Source organism: Cephus cinctus, unplaced genomic scaffold (genome assembly GCF_000341935.2).
Source record: "Cephus cinctus unplaced genomic scaffold, Ccin1 Ccin1_scaffold0864, whole genome shotgun sequence".
Taxonomy (NCBI): domain Eukaryota; kingdom Metazoa; phylum Arthropoda; class Insecta; order Hymenoptera; family Cephidae; genus Cephus; species Cephus cinctus.
The window spans coordinates 2,064-20,985 of NW_014333448.1; the positions used below are offsets into that span (position 1 = coordinate 2,064).

Here is an 18,922-nt window from a genome sequence, read left to right on the forward strand (position 1 = left end):
AGACGGTGAAATTCTGGACTATATAATCGACGGTATTCCAGACCCGAATCTGCGTGATTTGGCACGAATACATGGATTCACGACGAGGGACCAGATTCTGCAGGCATTCGACGAGATATCATTACAAGGCAGAGTATATCCAACGACGACAACGAGTTCGAAGAGCGAAGATAAAGGCGGTGGCGTGAAGAGTAATCCTGGTAAAGGGAGTAAGGACGTTTTAGGTAATAAGTGCGCGCCGGGTGATGACAAAGATGTACGCGAGAAGAAAGACCGAGTTACGTTGAAACGTTGTTTCAATTGTGGACTGAGGGATCACGTAAGTTTAAATTGTCCGTTAAAAGAGAAAGGTGTTAAATGTTTTGGGTGTAATGAGTACGGGCATATAGCCGCTAAATGTCCGAAAAAGGAAACAACGAAAAGCAGTTGCGCGATCACTCAGCCACAGGGACATAAACATCCTAAAGAGGTATTGATTAACGATGTCGCAATTCAGGCGATTATAGATAACGGCAGCGATATTACGATAATGCGTGAAGACGAGTATATTAAGTTAGGTTCTCCGCGAATTGAGCTCGAGGTAACACCTTTTCGGGGAATAGGCATGGAAGAGAATAGGACGAATGGAGGATTTTATGCGAGTCTGACGGTTGATGGTAATAATTACGTAATCCCGATACATGTTGTAGCGGATCAATTGTCGCGATATAAATTGTTAATCGGCAGCGATTTTCTTGACACAGTCGACGTAGAACTGAAGCGCGGTAAGCCAACAATTATTAAGCCGGATTATCGAGACGACGGTTTCGCAGAAATTTGTCAGATCAGCGTAATTTCTGATTCAGTCATTAACGCCGTAGACGTTACTAATATACCCAACGATCGTTGTTACCAAACGGTGAAACAGATGATAGAGAATTACAAGCCGAACCCAACGAGCGGGCGAAGACGGTGCAATGCATCCTATCTTTTATGCGAGTGGTAAAACCACACCCGCAGAGGAAAAATATCCGAGTTATGAACTTGAGGTTCTCGCGATAATTAAGGCGCTAAAGCGATTCCGAGTATATCTACTGAGCATAAATTTTAAAATCGTTACTGATTGTCGTGCATTCACTCAAACCATGTCAAAGAAAGATTTGTGTATACGCGTAGCGAGATAGGCACTCTTGCTAGAAGAGTTCCATTACGATATAGAACACCGTCCAGGGAAGAATATGTCCCACGTAGATGCGCTGAGCAGAAACCCTCTGCCTATTTATTTGCTCATAGACGAGGGCGACGACGGATTAACGACGAGTGAGATGGGCACTCTTGCTAGAAGAGTTCCATTACGATATTGAACACCGTCCAGGGAAGAATATGTCCCACGTAGATGCGCTGAGCAGAAACCCTCTGCCTACTTGTTTGCTCATAGACGAGGGCGACGACGGATTAACGACGAGGCTCAAGAAAACGCAGCACGACGATGTCGACATGAAGACAGTAATGCAGCTGGTGGAGAAGGGACAGATACACGGATACATAATTCGTGGTGGGCTGTTGTTCAAAGAGGTTGACGGCGATATTAGGCTGGTCGTCCCGAAAGCGATGTGTTCACAAATCATCAGAAAAGCTCACGAGAGAGGACATTTTGCTGTGTCAAAAACCGAGGCGATAGTGAAACGAGACTATCACATTCAAAATCTACGTCCGAAAGTGGAAAAAATCGTGCATAACTGTATCGATTGCATATTGGCCGAAAAGAAGCAAGGAAGACAGGAAGGTTTTCTGTCCCCGATTGGAAAAGGTGACGTTCCGTTGGACACATTATAAACAAACTGAAAATAATTTAAAAACAAAAATTAAATTAATTGCAGTGTCTTTTCGCAAGGTAGGATTTCCATCCACCACAAGTTACATGTTGCGCCGTTCTGTGCCACCAATGCAATCCTCTGACACCCTCATGATCTTCAAGATGCTCACAGCATTTTTCTGCGTAGATGAGGCTCACGGTGCGGTCGGTACTTCTTGTTCTTGCCACCCTCCGTCAGTGCAGTAGCTGATTCTCGTGGGCCCTATAGATTCCTTCTAATTTTTCGGTTCCCTTACAGGACCGCTTCATACACGGAAAAACTTAAAAGAATCATCTCCGAAGAGAAATATTAACAACTCTTAGATACAAATCAATCGATTACTCGTACGCAATTGCGACGATGCGTTTCGAGCCTCATGATGTAGCCTCTCTACTGCCTCTTTCCTAATCCTCTTGTAAAATGCACCAAGTCTCAGCTCACAATATAAAAACCAGAAATTTACAGGATTCCCCTGAAATTGCATTTCTTATATTACATATGAACCTTAATCGACATGTGACAGGCTAAATGTTAGAAATAGAAATTTGTAAATGTATTTATTAAGACAGAAAAAATGTTGATTTTAATAATTATAACAAATGTTTAATTAAATTATATTAAAACATGTATGCCTGATTGTCGACTTACCACTGGGTCGACCGTTTTCTAAGCACAAGCTCATTCATTATGCCCAAGCGGTGGCATTTACCAGTTTGGCACACACGTTTAACGAGATCGAAGTCTTTTACGGTTCATTAAATTCACAGAAAATAAACACAATCAGTAATTCCATCTTGGATAATGATGAGGTTCTATTAAGAAACTGTCACAGTAACATGAAACTAACTGAACTGAATTTAGGTTTACATCTTGGGATACTGGTAAACGCCCAGTTCGGACCCCGATAGTCTTCCATAGTAGAGAGAGAGTGCATCGTGACGTAGTTTAGTAGTTTGACATACTGGCGTGGCACGCTGATTACTAGCTGGGTTTGCATTATTTAAGATGCCTAGTCTGACACCGGCCGGGGCTTTGTCTTTATCAGGGAAACTTCTGTTAGCATTGATACGTATTCTACAAGATCATTATCATATTGGTTACGATGCCATATTTCGTTCATTTTTTTTACTCATTGTGTGTTACGAATCATAAAGAAAAGTGCATATTAAGTGCTAAACATTTAGGTGATTGGCAAACCGTGCAAAACATACAAAAACATCGTGAATGTGGAATATAATGTGATGCTACACGTGTGTAACGAGAGATTCCTGCTTGGACACGCAGACGGTAGACGTTTTGTTGAATTTGTGAGTACGCGGGTGCACTGAGTGCAATTGGGCCGACGATTGGTTTCTTGGATTACGCGACCAGGGAACACCACGGTAAGCGAGGATATTTGACGTTTTTGTGAGCGACGTAACTTCGTGCAAATCTTGGTACCGGAGTTTTGTTTTTTGTTGTTCGTAATTTATGACTGCGCGTGTAACGGACACGCGGAGGGATGATCCCTCACCTCGAATCAGACCAAGGTGTTTGTGAGTACGCGGGTGCACTGAGTGCAATTGGGCCGACGATTGGTTTCTTGGATTACGCGACCAGGGAACACCACGGTAAGCGAGGATATTTGACGTTTTTGTGAGCGACGTAACTTCGTGCAAATCTTGGTACCGGAGTTTTGTTTTTTGTTGTTCGTAATTTATGACTGCGCGTGTAACGGACACGCGGAGGGATGATCCCTCACCTCGAATCAGACCAAGGCACGAAGGTTCGTCGACCGGCAGGGTTCACTGTTTAGAATTTTTGTTTGATCTTATTTTTGGATTAGAATTTAGTACGTTCTCCGAATTGTTTCGTGTCGTTCCGCCCTCAAGGAAATTGTACTTTTGATTTTGTAACGCGTAAAACGCGTGCAGGTCCTTGACGGTCGGGTATCGTATTGTGGTAAACGCGGATTAGCCGCGTCACGATTTTGAATTGAATTCGTACGGTACGGGAAGTACCAAGTAATACTTTTTGATTGTTCTTCTGCTTCGTTTTTTTGATTTATTTGAATTCTATTTCTTTTTTTTTTGTAAATAATCTCTTCGGTCTTGTACAAAATCGTCGCGCTTCGCGTCTCCGATTTTTCTTAATAAACCGAACCTTTTTTGGAGGACGACGTGTCCGGATTATTCTGTGTATCGCGTGATCGTCGGACCCATGGGACCTATTGTTCCGAATCTGCGTAGCTGAGTTAGCCAACGTGGGCACGCGAAGACAAATTATAGAAACTGATACGTGGTTCCTATTTTGGAACCTGGCGCCCAACAATACTTTAGGTATTTCGACTGTAAAAATTTGTTAGCCCCTGGGTTGCCTGTAACGCGTAGGAATCGCGTCAAGTTGTGCACCGGTCGGTTTTCCATTTTTCGGTGAGGTCGATCGCGTAAAAATACGTCACAATACATACAGGTATTATTTTCCGTTATTCATCATGCATACACAATATGATGATGAAAATATAATTACGAAATTCAATCAATATCCATATTGTTAAAAAGTCGCGATAATGACAATAATAATGTATCATTTGTGCCTTGGCTACATACCAAAAATGCAGCCATATACTACACTACATTGATATATTGAGTATGGTATCGGGAGATTGAAGGATTTAAAACGAGAAAAATATATACGAAAAAGCAAAATGAATGGTACCAGTTTTCGCAGAGCGCCTGAAGGGTTTACCTTCATGTCGAAACCAGAAGGCGATAGCCACTCGAAGAGGAAGATGGTGAAAGTCGCAGCTTGAATAGCCAGAGCCCCAACAAGCATCCACGAAGCCGTATCGAAGGGTTCTGAAATAATTTTCAACATGCCACGAGGACATTACTGAGAGTCCAGGGCGGTATGACAGTCATAAATAGAAAAAGTGACAAGTCGATCATGAATAAAAAGTCTGCGAGCTTCTCTATATCTATACGTATGTAGTACATAGACGGTATAAGCGAAACTATTTCATTGCATTGTATTTTCAAGCTTTGATTCTTAAAATAGTCAAAATTGTGAGTTTTCAAGTAAAAATTTGTTATTTTACAAACGGTTTTACAGTAGCCTATAAAGAACTTATATGGATTTGGAAAAGCCTATAAACTCCATAGTTTGGTCTAAATAGATTCTATTTTATCTCACCATTGAAATTGATAGGGATTTTTGTAATTCCGACCAGAGAAGAGATGAACCAGCAGAAGCCAATATAAACCACTCCGAAAAAACTTAGAGATTAAAAATTATATGCTACAGCTCCATTTTACATTTAATTTATACATTTGTTAATCATCTTTCCTTTTACAAACTTTTTATTCCATTCAGAGATTCTTTTGTAACTTACCCAAAAAGGCAGTTGGAGAGATGATACCAGTCCTCTTCGCTACTACAATAGCAATACCAGTCTCCATGTACGGTACCGTAAAATCAACAACAGCTTCCCTTTCGGAATTAATCATTAAGGAAGTCATTACCATGTCAGTCTTGCGATTCACTAAGTCAGCTATAAGACCGTTCCATTTGCCATTCTGAAAAATGTAATAAAATATTAAATAAATGTTTTAGTAATACAGTATTTTTTTAAATCCTAATGTATCTTATGCAATATACGATAAAACGCATAGAAATATTAGAAGAAGAAATCTATAAAATTCACAAATAGTGGCATAGAATTATTAGAAAATTGTAGTGACATGTCTAACGACATTATCTACATGATAACATCATTTCCTTATATTAAATTACCTCACCTCGAGTGTACCCCATTTACCATCTTCCACGCGAACCAATTCATACGTAAATCCTAATTCTTCAGCAAATTTCTCCAATAAATCTATACAAAATCCACTGCAACACTGATAGAAGCTCTCGTTCCTGTGAGCTGATGGTACATCCACTCTGCGAAGAAAAGACAATAATTCAATTAGATATATTCATACAGAAGGAAACAACAAGAGTCATCGTCAAAAAACACAAAGGCGAAATATTAAGAATCGAGTTTAAAGATAAGACACATAAAGATCCACTCGTGTTTTCTAAATATTGAGTTGGTAAGAAAGTCTTACGATATTAAAAGATTTTCTTTGACGAATTATTATATTTCATTTCATTTTATATATTTATCTTTTATACCCTTCGAAAACAAAACTTCCAGAACATTCAAAAAATGTTCACTGTAGAATGTTCTCGACCAGCTTCAATAAAAAAAGAATATACAGGGTGTCCCATTTGAAACAGGACGGTTGAATATCTGTTTAAGGAAGAGCAAGACAGCAAAATGTGTCAGACGAAAGTTGTAGGGTACAAAGGGGGAAAGTCAGTGCAAATAGAGTTTATGCTGCTACTATTTATGCTTCTATGTTTCAAGTATAAAGACAATTTTTTTAAATGGCAACAACATTTTTGAACCCCTACAAGTTGTGCGTCTCATCGAGACGAATTCAGCCATACCCTATTTTCATCGATTTTCTATGAAATATCACACGGAAATGGACCAAATGTGATTATCTTTATTGAAGCTTTCCTACATGTTCTATTTCACATATAGCACGTATATGATTGTGTAGGTGCAAGGCACACTTATTTCAGGAGATGTTCGATGTTGCCATCATTTTTAGCGAGGCACAACTCCAGCTGGCGTCGAAAAATTTCAATAACCGACCGAAGAATTTGAATGGCCTGAATGGAGATTCTCACATTTTGTTCCATTTCCGTGTGATATTTCATACAAAATCGATGAAAAACATCATAAAATAGGGTATGACTGAATTCGTCTTGATGAGACGCACAACTTGTAGGGGTTCAAAAATGTTGTTGCCATTTAAAAAAATTGGCTTTATGCTTGAAACATAGAAGCATAAATAGTAGCAGCATAAACTCTATTTGCACTGACTTTCCCCCTTTGTACCCTACAACTTTCGCCTGACACATTTTGCTGTCTCGCTCTTTCCTAAACAGATATTCAACCGTCCTATTTCAAATGAGACACCCTGTATAATGTAAGCAATAGGCGTCACAAGAATTTGTTACCATCCCAATATTTTCACCTACAGTAATCCCTTTGGAAAGAGAAATTTAATTTTAAAAAACGAATATTTATATTTGCGTGAAATATATAGAGTGTATCAGCTAAGATGCACGTTTTAGATTTGCGGTGAAATGGTGCACAATTTCAAAAATCTGATGTCACGACCATTGAATATTTTTTGATTGCGCATCGAATGGACATATTATTATTGTTCGCTTAACTTCCGATCGCAAATAACAAAAATTTTCTTCGTCATTTCAAATGATATTGAAAAAAGTTAAATGTAAAAGTTGTAGAGCAAGAAAAAATAATGGAAATGAAAAAAATGCGGATGGATTGCACACATAATAAGGGAGATATTTGCGTTGGAAATTGTATCATTTTTTGACAAATTCCTGATACTGGTGGAACCGCCTTAGCTTCATGTACCAGCTTCACGCCAATCTCACGATTCGCAATTGTTTTGAGGTAAGCGTTCAGTCAGACGCAAACCCGTACAAGGTGACTAAAACATATGACAATGCTGTTTTTTATTACAAGTTAAAAGTCGAAGTATTCCTGCTGTAGATTTCCGTGATCCTGGATGTAGATTTTGGAGTCTTCGTCTTCCTCTGGATTTGTATTTTCGCGTCTTCGTGTTCCCAGCTGTAGATTTTAGAGAGATCGTATTTCTCGCTGTAGATTTTGGAGTCTTCGTGTTCTTGGACGTACATTTTGGAAGACGAAGACTCCAAAATCTACGGCAAAAGAATTGCGAATCGTGAGTTCAGCGTGAAGCTGCTGCATGAAGCTAAGGCGTTCCGCCAGTATCAGGAATTTGTCAAAAAATGATAAAATTTCGAACGCAAATTTATGTCGAACCCTTAATAATAATAGTAATTTCGAACCCTTATTATGTGTGCAATCCGTCCAAATTTTTTTCATCTCTATTATTTTTTCTTGTCCTACTACTTTTGCATTTAACTTTTTTAACTGATTGTATTGTTTGTTAGGACCTGATAATATACCGCTATAAGTCACGAAGTAGGAATTTATTTTCGGATTGTACTCATTCCTATTCATTTTGATGTTCGACGACCTTAATCTATTATATATTATTTGAACTAATGTCATTATAATTTGTTTCCGACTACGTGAGAAACGGGATATCATTGTTGTAAGTTAAAAGTAATTCTTTTCTTTTGTAATCGCGAAATCGGGTGGTTTTATTGAGCAATAAATCTGATTTGATTGAAAATATTATAGAACGTTTTCGGGTGACTTATTTGGTTCCTGTCCCGAAGGTCCCCGCCACCTCCGCGAGCTGGATTGGTCGGCATACGAGAAGAAGGATAATTTTTTTTATTTTACAAAGAATTGGTTCCCGATGAACCTGGCGCCATACATTCAGACAGGATTAGCTCCTAGGCGTCGAACGGACAATTGTCGGCCAGAGTGTTACCTTGCGTTGCCGTGGAGGCCCGCAAAGGTACGTCGCAGCATCTTAAATGCTTACTATTTAAAAAGTATTGCGAATTTCGACAAGTGTTTTGCGAAAGAGGAACTATGGGACCTCCAGCTACCGCCTACTTTCCGGATGAAAAGTAGTTATGAGACACCCTCTATGTATGTTTAAAAGGGTTAAAACTACCACAGAGAAAGTAAACTTACGATAATCCATCACTAACATGAACTCATCCTTACGATAGTTTCACTTGGCAATGAGTAAAAAGTTCAAAGATTCAGCCAGTAACAGTATGAACTTAATCAGCATATAGCAGATATTTCAATACTCAATCACAAATAATACTAACAGTATCAGTTGTTACTATCAACGAATTAGCCCAATTATCAAAATTACAAATACAAACTTGTATTAAACTCAATAATACCTTAGATTTAAAATAAGTAATTCATACTCTTTTACTTACTCCACCATGTCTGATTCCTTGGCAACTCGACAAAGGACACCACGATCCATGGAGCACTTTCCTGTAACAGGATCTGGTGGGGCTAGGTTTATATAGGGTGGTTCCTCCAAGAACGTAATTTTCAGGTGAAACTTCTCTGGAACACCCTGAGGGGGAGTATGAGAATTTCCTGGCCAGACGATATCCTTAATATCCAGACCTTCCTTCTCCCAGGACTTCCATACACCAATCTGCGCATAAAAGAATGTACATTTTTTTTAATTATATAGAATGTTGAGACGCTATAAATGAATAGACGTAGATTATTATAACACCAGTTAATATGCATTAAAGTTGATAGTCCTTCAATTTCATGGTTTGATCAACAAATGTACGCGTTTATATTCGGGCTCTATTATCGCACCATCATTTCAAATATCCATTTGAAAATGGTAATATTTATTGAAATAATATGTAGCTGAAATACTTTTCATTTGTAATATTTAACGAAAACCATTAGATTCTATAATTCATTAACTTTTCGCTGAGTGGAATTTTAATTATTTTCAATGTTATATTTGTTAACAACATGAAAGTGGGCTGCATATAATATTACTTCAGAAGAGTACCCTCAAAAAATATTTTGTTGTTTGCCTTGAAATCCATTTAAATCATCTGATTTTTCGCGGTATTATTGACTATACGAAGCACCGGAAGACACTGTCTAGTCTCTTGCTTTTCCTTCTGCGCATGTGCTTTTTCATCTTTATCAGTTCAGTTATAGATTGATATACCATGATGTAATCTTATCACATGATCGAATATACAGGATATACCACAATCTCAACACTTATGGTGATATTTCGGAGGCGTCATAGGTCATGAAAACGACCTTTCTGTAACTATTAATTGACTATTAAATCATAATTAGATATAAACAGCACCAATAACACAAAAGAGTAGTGAAGACGTTATAGAAACTTCTGAAAATACAATTAACGTGATAAGCTATTGCTAGATCATATAATAAGCAGATTTGTAGTGACTTTATGTACTTGGCATTGTAATGTGATTTCAATATTTTTTGTTAGGGGAATTCACATCAATCTTGTACTTGGCGAATATTTTTACACCAAGGTGTTTTTGTTGTGTTATCACAAATTTTTTTTCGTTATGTTACATGTTAAATAAACTCTAGTTACATGAAATTTATAATGACATGAAATGAACGTGAATTCTTTGTAGTTATACGTCTTCACAGATTTGAAGTGTGAATTCATTATGATGTCGGTCATCAGAAAACTATATTGCTTTGTCAGAAGTGTTGAAAGCCATTTAAATTTAATATAATATAGAACCCCATTTTGATTAAAAGTGCATAAAGTGCCATCTGAATTTGTAACAAAAATGTAGTATTCAATACAAAATGCATTTTAGCTAAGGGGATTACATAATCAATCCATAATTCTATAAAGCGAAAAAACAATGGGAAATATAAAGAAATTCACTTGCAAAATGTACTAATAATTTCTTCTACCACAGCATTCTAAAATGTCATCCAGCTATGTTATTTCAAATAGTTAACACGGCTAAGTAAAATAAGATAAAGATAATAGTACTTTGCGATACAAGTGCGAGAAAGCGAACTTTATAGGCAGGCGGTGAAGTTGGTCGCACGAGCCGCACACGAGTAACACAACGGCACGAGCCGAAGGCAAGTGCTGTTTGTTTAATGAGTGCGACGAGTGTGACAAACTTCACGAGCTGCGTATAATGTTCGCTTTATTGTACCAGTATCGCATAATATTTTCTGTAACGAATGCATGAAAAACGCTACTTTTTGTGCCTCCAAAGCGACTGGAACATCTCTTCGTTGGAGGAGGCAGCCATAAGAAGAGCAAGGAAGGCTTCCAAAGTGAATGCATTTCATGACAGCGCGCGAGAACAAAGTTTACTTTATCGCACTAGTGCAAGAAGAAAGCACTAGTGCGATAATGTAAAATTGGGCCGATTTGCGCATGCGCAGCATTTTTATCGTATCCATAGATATAAAGCGCCACTTTCGCCACACTTGGGAGGCACGAAAAGTAGTGTTTTTCATGCATGAGTTACATAAAATAAATATCATTAAATTGTGCATTATAGCGGATATGCAGTTAACGCACTCATTTTGCCCTGTATTTCACTATTTTTCCCAAATTGTCGTACAAAATTTGGAATAATAACATATCCATCTTCATGAGCACTAGTCCACAGTTTACTATGTACCTTCATAATCTTTGAGAAATATTATGTCAGATAACATTTGTGACGTGATATTTCGATTCACGGTCACAAGGTGACTCCGACTACCGACTCAGATAACGTTCTCGCTTTAGGGCTCCCTCTGAGTCGCCACCCCGCTCAGAAGCTACGCTCTCGGGTTGATTCGTATAGTTATACCAATGCCTTCGGAAGATTTCGTTATTGTGTACTCGAATCTGCCGTGGGGAGATAGTCTCGACGTACCGAGTTGCCCGGCAGAGGAGAAGACCCGACAGAGACGTCTCCACGGACCGGCAGAAGCCCGGGTGAAATACTGGCGCCCCGCTGGAGATGGGCAAAGAGCTGTTCAGCAGGCGGAGTTATAGTTTTCATACAGTTAAGGGCAGGGAAGGAACCCCCTGACTCGAGTTAAAGATGTGGTGCTGTCGCCCGATGCCCTGGGGAAGCGGCCGTGGAGGATCTCCAAAGTTACGTACCGATTCGCTAAGGAACGCTTTCGATTTGGTTTAAAGGGACAGTTCGAGGTAAAGGAAGAGTTATCGGCTATAAGGATCTCGACCAATCAGAATGATTAGTTCTCAAATTTGACTAATGTTAAAGCAGTCTGGCTCGGAACACTGATCGAAGTATCACGAGCTGGCTCGCGCTCCCGCTCTATCTGTTGATAGTTTTTCTAGCTGTGTTTCGATACGGACTAGAAAGTTCTCGCTCATGTAGTTCTCGCGTTGCTCTCGCGATATTCAGGAAATTCTATAGATTTTCTGTGTTTCGGAGGTGTAGTGCTGTGCCCTAGTGCAGTGTCGAGTGTCCTCTGAATACGGTTCTCGGTCTTCACGGATTTGCTGCACCAGCTCCGGTGAGGATTCCCAATTTATTAATTGGTGAAGGGATCTCGATTTGATAGTTCAGATTCGTTTTGTTACGTTCTCAATACGTTGCTCTCTGTAATTCGCATTATTTGCCTGACGCGTACTCCGGCCCTCTCTACCTCAACATAGCAGTCTGGGCCGCCGTGCATTTCTGTAACCCTCCGCTCCCGTTCGTGCATCCAGTTGCGTTTGCTAATTTTACGCGACTCCAAAGATCAGCTCCTACGGTTTTTTACGCGTCTCCAAAAATCAACAGGATCCATTCAGTTATCACATTTTCGGATAGGTTCCGCCAGAGCTCACGTTTTAGCGGAGTTATTACTGTAATTTTTGATGCTTTTTGTTTAGGCGAAAAACTATTGAGCATCATAAAATCATTGAAAACCGAGCGGTCGATTTTTTATGAATTACTTGGCGCGAGACTCGACCGAGTCTCTTGATATCATCGCATGAACGCTTTGTGGCAAACAACGTAAAGTTCACCTACTACACAACGTTCGACCACACGTCTCTTTAAAGACGCACAAAAGAAGATCATGGAGCTGGGTTGGAATCTGGTTGCCCATCCGTCATATTCGCTGGATCTTTAGCCTACGGATTAATATTTTTTCCGGTCGTTGGCCCATCACTTAGAGGGCAAAATGTTCAATGACGAAGATAATCTCAAAATAACATTCAGAATCTCTTTCATGAGAAACCTAATGAATTCTATAAGCGTGGCATCTACCTTTTGCCTAAGCTGTTGTGAATTCTAATGATGGATATAGATTAGATTAAAGATTAGAAAATAAATAAAATAAAAAATGTTGTAAAATACAAAATATTGTTTTATATTTTTAAATTAAAAAGCTATTATTCTTTAAGTGTAAGAGAACTTTTGGATCAACCTAATATATTTAAAGAGGTGAAACAATTTCGCGCAGTGTGTAGTATAGAATAAGAGACAAAGCTGGTCTCACACAAGGTATCAATATAAACCTGGCTTTATGGATTGACTATAAAAGAATCTTAATCCCTCACCTTTCAGCTTGGCAGAAGTAATGGATTCAAGAACTATTTTCCGAATGCAATATTCGGCATAAATTGGTTAAAGGATTAATTTCAAGGCATCCGTACTTGTCTTTAAAAAAAAACCCAACCTACTTCTGTTGCTCATGTCATGGATTTTAACAGAGTATCAGTGGGTAAAGTTTTTGGACGTTGAACTGAACTAGTTTAACAAATCGTTATTTTCTTATCTGCGGCAAAGAGCAAGCCCGTGTTGCTGTTACTGAATAGACATATGCAACGCACACATAAAACCTGAATCTTGTTAACTACGCTCGCATCAATGATGTAATCTTACTGCATTTCTCAATCCGATGCAGAACAATAGATAAGAAGACCAGCCGCGGTCACGGAATATTTTCTAGGATCAATCGATGCAGATTTAAAATTCTTTGCATCGGTGCTTAAATAATTAATTGGTATAGTTGTTTCAAATGTTTATTGCGCAATTATAGCATTTGACCGAAATAAACTTAAGTAAAATTAAAACGATCAAGTCGGCGGTTACTAGAAAATTAAGAATTGTATAATCAATCAGGAGATGAAACGATCAATCCACAACTAAAGTGTACCTCACAAATTTATATATTAATGCAATAATTGTACATAGCATATGTTGATATAAATGTATAAACGAAGTGTTACAGATACAGTACTACCGTTATAAGAGAATTCGTTCTAATCGAATTACTACTTCATTCCGCTTGGCTGATATTTATAGCTTCCCCCACTCAAAATCTGTGCATCAGGCACATCTAACTTTGGTGTCGGCCTCTCATTAAAAATTAATAAACAATTGCGTACTTCGTACAACAATTGCGTACAAAACAATTTCGTACAACACGTATTTCGTTTATAACGAGGAGCAGTGATGCTCATGAACACGTCGCGCAGTAAAGGAGGAATGCTCGAGGGATTTCTTACACTCCTATTCCTCTAACTCCCATAATATTCGCTTATAACGAAGTATAGTACTGTACTTTAAATCTTTTTAACAACTCGAGTCTAATCAGAGCGTCTCTGAAAAATTCGGATTTTTAGTTAAAATACGTAAGGTGGCGTTAGGTCTGGTAAAGTGGTAAGATGGATTTCCAACCATGTGAGATTTTCGGCTCATATTACACAAAAACCACGCATTACAAAATGTGACAAAATCGAATCCACTTTAATTCGCTTAAAAAACATCTATCAACCCTGTTCAATTCTGAATCTCTTTGGAAACTTTCTCGAAAGTGGAACACTTTATGAGAATTCACAAAGATTTTTCGAGCAATTTTCAAATATTATTGTCCATCATGAACTTTGCAAACAATGTTTGGCACTGAAAACGACATACTGTGTAAAAATTTCAGCCAAATCAATTTAGGCACTTTTTGTAATAAATGATTCACGTACATTCCCATTAAACCCACATTTTAGAGATAAATGAAAAATATGAAAAAAGAGTTAAAAATTTCATGGAAAACTGTAAAACTTTTAAATTTGAACTTCCCGCATAGAAATTTGGTATATCGTAAATACTTTTGTATATACATGGCATATAATATTATTGTTATAGCTTCACATGTTCGCATTTTCGAGGAATTTTGTATACAAACTTTTACGCACGTATGTATACACGCACATACGTGCATACATATGTACCTTTTTGCAAATGTGAATGCATAAAACACTTTTGTATGTTCCATGCGGTCGTGCCTGAAAGTTTATTCTATAGCGAATATTTTCTTAGATACTTCTTGCAAGAGGAACGATTTTCTCGAATGTATATGGCCGTTTCAGCTTTGGAGATTTATTGCCACAACCGAATCTCTTGATAAAAAATAGGAAGTCTAGAATAGGACAATATCAAAGTTTTCCCAGCACGATGTATAGAAAAAGATTGTCTTACGCAGTTCATGGTTTTAGAGCGAATGAATAAATTTTCCTAGTAGACATTTTAAAACATACGATAGAGTGGAACATCCGCTTAAAGCTGTATCGACTTTCAATATATGAATGGGAAAGTACTAAAGGGAATATATGCCAAACCTTTTTACATATTCAAAACGTGGCCCAATTTTATAACCTCGTTTTATTAGTACAGTCCCTCTGCACTAACTTTATCTATGCGCATACTGCCATGCTTTTTTCTATACCGTTCGACTGTTACATAAATATTTTGGTTAAGCTAGCCCAGTGCGAACTGTAAATTCAGAGTAAATTTTCCACTGCTACACGAGGCGAAGAATCTTATTACCTCATGTATTATATTGATAGTAGCAGATCTCATTGAGAATGTAGTGGCATGGTATCTTATGTACATGTCCATACATCCCTATGACGTACCATGTCTCATGTTCTTGCCTGCTTCATAACATAAATGAATTATCATCTATCGATTTTAAAACCGTATACTATAAATTCTTCAAGACTTATTACGAAATATAATTGGTTGTATGTCGAGGAGTAATTCGCAATTTTCTAATAATCGACATTGATTCGAACCTGCCTAACTTACACAACCTGGGGAAACATCTTGTGTGATTTTAAGGTTACAATACAAATATTGAGAATTATCACTTCTACCTGAAGCAGCATTTACAATTGGGCCTTTAGAGCATCCCGATAATCGCAGGTTCAAATCCTGCTCATGACAGCACAGATACACCTATAAACCTATTTTTTAAATGTTGTTTTAATTATATAATATTTCCTTTACGTCAATTACATATTTCATAATTCAATTGCCGTGTATCTTGTCGCGTGTGACTTTGATGTACCTGTATGTGGTTGACCAACGCGATAGCCTGCTTTTTCACAAGCTTCTTACTGGATTCGTAAATTTCAGGTATACTTTAATGATTACGTCGATCTGTTATCCGGAAATTATTACTAACGGCACGTAATCCGAGCGTAATGAAACGTAAGTGAGAAGAAAAAGGGATTTACACATTTAACAACTCACTGTGCGTAGATATAATAATTTAATAAAATATTGTATATTGAATGTTGTACAGAAAAGATTAACAGATGATAAAAACAATGTCGAACAGTAAAATAATTATTGTAAATCATATGTCTTGTAACAAAAATATTACTGCAGGCTCCCCTCCGCCTCCTGGCTCGGGGTCCCATAGGGCTCGAGTACTGCGTTTTATCTTTAAGTATTGTTAATTGCGTTTATTTAGTGTTTTAGGTTTAGTGTATTTAGAGTTAAGACCCCCCCCCTCCCTGCACCCTTCCCTCCCTGTCACCCTTCCCCGTAGGGCACTGGCTCGAGGACCATTTCCGAGGACCCACAACCAGCACCAGCAAAAAGGACATCACCGTGGTCCTGCCACGAGGACCCAGCATCCCTGGATGGACCGCGAGAGCGGCTACGTCGCCGAGGCAGCGGAAGGCAGGGATGGCATGGGCAGGAGGTACACGAGACCGAGTCGCCCGTGGGATGGATGCCCCGCCACCACCATCACCACCAATATATGCAGCCCCGGTGCAGTCCCGTCACACGGGCAGGAAAAAGTCCCGTGTGACAGCGGCGGAGCCCTCTCCCTCCGAGACCGCGGACGTGCCCGGGAGGATTTGACAGGCCTGGAGGCCGCCATCTTGACCGGCGCGCGCAACCAGCACGCGCGCCGGCAAAGCCAGCGCCGTGCTGCCGCCACGAGGCCCTGGAAGGCCCGGCGGTTCAAACAATTTGAAACGGACCAATGCCCTGCCATGCCGGAACTGTCAACCAATGCCGAAGCACGTAGCCCTCTCAGCTGAGCAGCCCCAAATGCCGGCACAGCCAGCGCCGTGCCGCCGACACGAGGCCCTGGAAGGCCTGACAGTCCACCAAATTTGAAACGGACCAATGCCCTGCCATGCCGGAACTGTCAACCAATGCCGAAGCACGTAGCCCTCTCAGCTGAGCAGCCCCAACCAATGAACGAGGCCCTGGAGGCCCACGAGGGCCAGGATGACGGAAATCTCTTCACTTCGAGCCAGGCGATTGTAAGGCGTGCGTGCAATTACGAGCGAGATTGTTATAACGAAGAGTGAAAAGGTGCCAGGCCATTAGCGAGATACAAGTGTAATTGCGAGAGTGCGAATATCGACTATCGAAAACTGTAGAGTGAGTGAGTGATAATTCAGGATTATCAGTGTTGCGGAATTTTGAGTGAGTACTGTTTTGCGTATGATTGCGTTTCCCTTCCCTCCTTCCCTACCCCCTTTTTGCTTTAGCGTTTGAGAGATAGTAGAACTCCCTTCAGGACGTCCGCGAGCTGGCCCACGTGGCCTAGCATTTTGATAGTTTGCGTTGTAATTGCGACGGGCCTTCTGCCCTTACACTCGAGGCCCATGGTATGTTGCGTGCGTCCTAGAGTAGTTTGCGCCCTTGTTGGAAAACCCCCGTGCCCTCTTCCTTCCCTGCTCATTTTCGCGTTCCCACCGAGGTAATTTATAAAGTAGCCATTTTGCGTTCGGGAACACTCCTCCCTGAGACCCCCCTCACCTCCTCCCCTGCTAGCCGTGCCATTTCGAGTTTGTGTAAATATTCGAGGACCTTCTGAGGTCACTCGACGGTGCTACGCCGAACAAGTAGCTGGCGCCCATTTGTTGTTTTCTCCCTCCTGTCCCTCCTGCCCCCTTGCCAATACCCTGCTCCCCCGTTCCCTGAGTCCCCTCGCCCACTAGCCCGTTTAAAGGTCCCTTCTGACACCGCGTGTTCCCGAGCGAGCACCCGCGTGTATTGTTTTGATTGCGTGTTAGTCTAGAGTTGCGTCTTTTGCCCTCCTGCCTCCCCTGCTAGCCGTGCCATTTCGAGTTTGTGTAAATATTCGAGGACCTTCTGAGGTCACTCGACGGTGCTACGCCGAACAAGTAGCTGGCGCCCATTTGTTGTTTTCTCCCTCCTGTCCCTCCTGCCCCCTTGCCAATACCCTGCTCCCCCGTTCCCTGAGTCCCCTCGCCCACTAGCCCGTTTAAAGGTCCCTTCTGACACCGCGTGTTCCCGAGCGAGCACCCGCGTGTATTGTTTTGATTGCGTGTTAGTCTAGAGTTGCGTCTTTTGCGTTATTACGTTGCGCACATTCTAATTTCTGTTTGAACATCTTTTTGTTTCTATTCTTTTCTTTGTATTAGTATTTTCATTGTTAATTATATTCTTTTCATTCTACCACGTGTCCCCCTTTCTTTCGCGTTCCCCCTCACCCCGTAGTTTTGAGATAGCTGTATTTGCGAGACCCTGGGCCATTTTCGTGGTCCAGCACGTCACAGTCTTAACACTGAAAACCTTGTATATTTTTATGGTAATTTGGAACATCGTCTTTTTCATGATAATTCATAATTGGCAGTGAAGAAATTGTAGGGATTGGACAATACAAGCAGTTATTTTCATGTAAAATTTAACTTTTCTTTATTAAAGGAACAAATAACATTGAGCGTCAAAGAATACTACGACGTATCTCCTTTTCGTTTTTCTCTTTCTCCGCGTGCACTCACTACTCGCTCGCCTTTTTTTTCTTCTACTGTCTTTACGACGTCCCCACTCTTTTCTCCTCTCCACTCCTTGGTCCTTCTAGACCCTTCTGGACTTCGACACCCCCACTACTGCCGCTGCTGGGTCCTACTCTATTACTATATCCGACAATCGGCCGGCCTGAACTTTGATATCGTCCTCGATATCCTCGTAGTCATCGTCAAATTCATCTGCATCTGAATCGTCGTTGGATAAGAAGTCTAGTGCTTGTGTCCATGGCTTCATGTGATCTGCTGCGGTGCTTGTTTTATTCGGCCCTTCGTGTTCTCCTACCTTTTCCACCAGATATCTATGGTTTCTCAATTCCTTGGCAATCTTGTATGGCTCTAGATAAGGCGTATGTACCTTTAATCCTGGTCCAACTTGCATTCGTTTGATAGCCACAAAATCTCCAACTTTGTAGGTCTTTGCGTCTTGTCTCTTTTTGTTATACACCTTTCGTATTACTATATCCGACA

The 18,922-nt window shown here is 40.1% G+C and overlaps 2 protein-coding genes across 6 annotated transcripts in view; one reads left to right on the forward strand and one right to left on the reverse strand.

Moving 5' to 3' along the window:
• LOC107271021 overlaps positions 1-985 on the forward strand; it is a gene marked incomplete in the record, with an annotated part of 1,277 nt that extends 292 nt beyond the window's left edge. Inside the window, 1 exon segment of the mRNA XM_015746579.1 lies at positions 1-985. Within this exon segment, the coding sequence (XP_015602065.1) occupies positions 1-985 (985 nt within the window).
• Positions 986-2,453: 1,468 nt separating this feature from the next.
• Positions 2,454-18,922, reverse strand: part of LOC107271022 (glutamate receptor ionotropic, NMDA 2B) — a 95,984-nt gene continuing 79,515 nt past the window's right edge. For 4 of the 5 annotated variants that reach the window (XM_025088267.1, XM_025088266.1, XM_015746583.2 and 1 more), the window contains exons 7-10: positions 8,799-9,028; positions 5,612-5,759; positions 5,206-5,389; positions 4,394-4,672 (exon numbers count right to left, since the gene is read on the reverse strand). In XM_025088267.1, the coding sequence (XP_024944035.1) occupies positions 4,416-4,672; positions 5,206-5,389; positions 5,612-5,759; positions 8,799-9,028 (819 nt within the window). In that variant the 3' untranslated portion in view covers positions 4,394-4,415. Of the gene's footprint in view, positions 2,872-4,393; positions 4,673-5,205; positions 5,390-5,611; positions 5,760-8,798; positions 9,029-18,922 lie in introns of those variants that run through there. The other variant, XM_025088268.1, reaches the window with a different exon arrangement.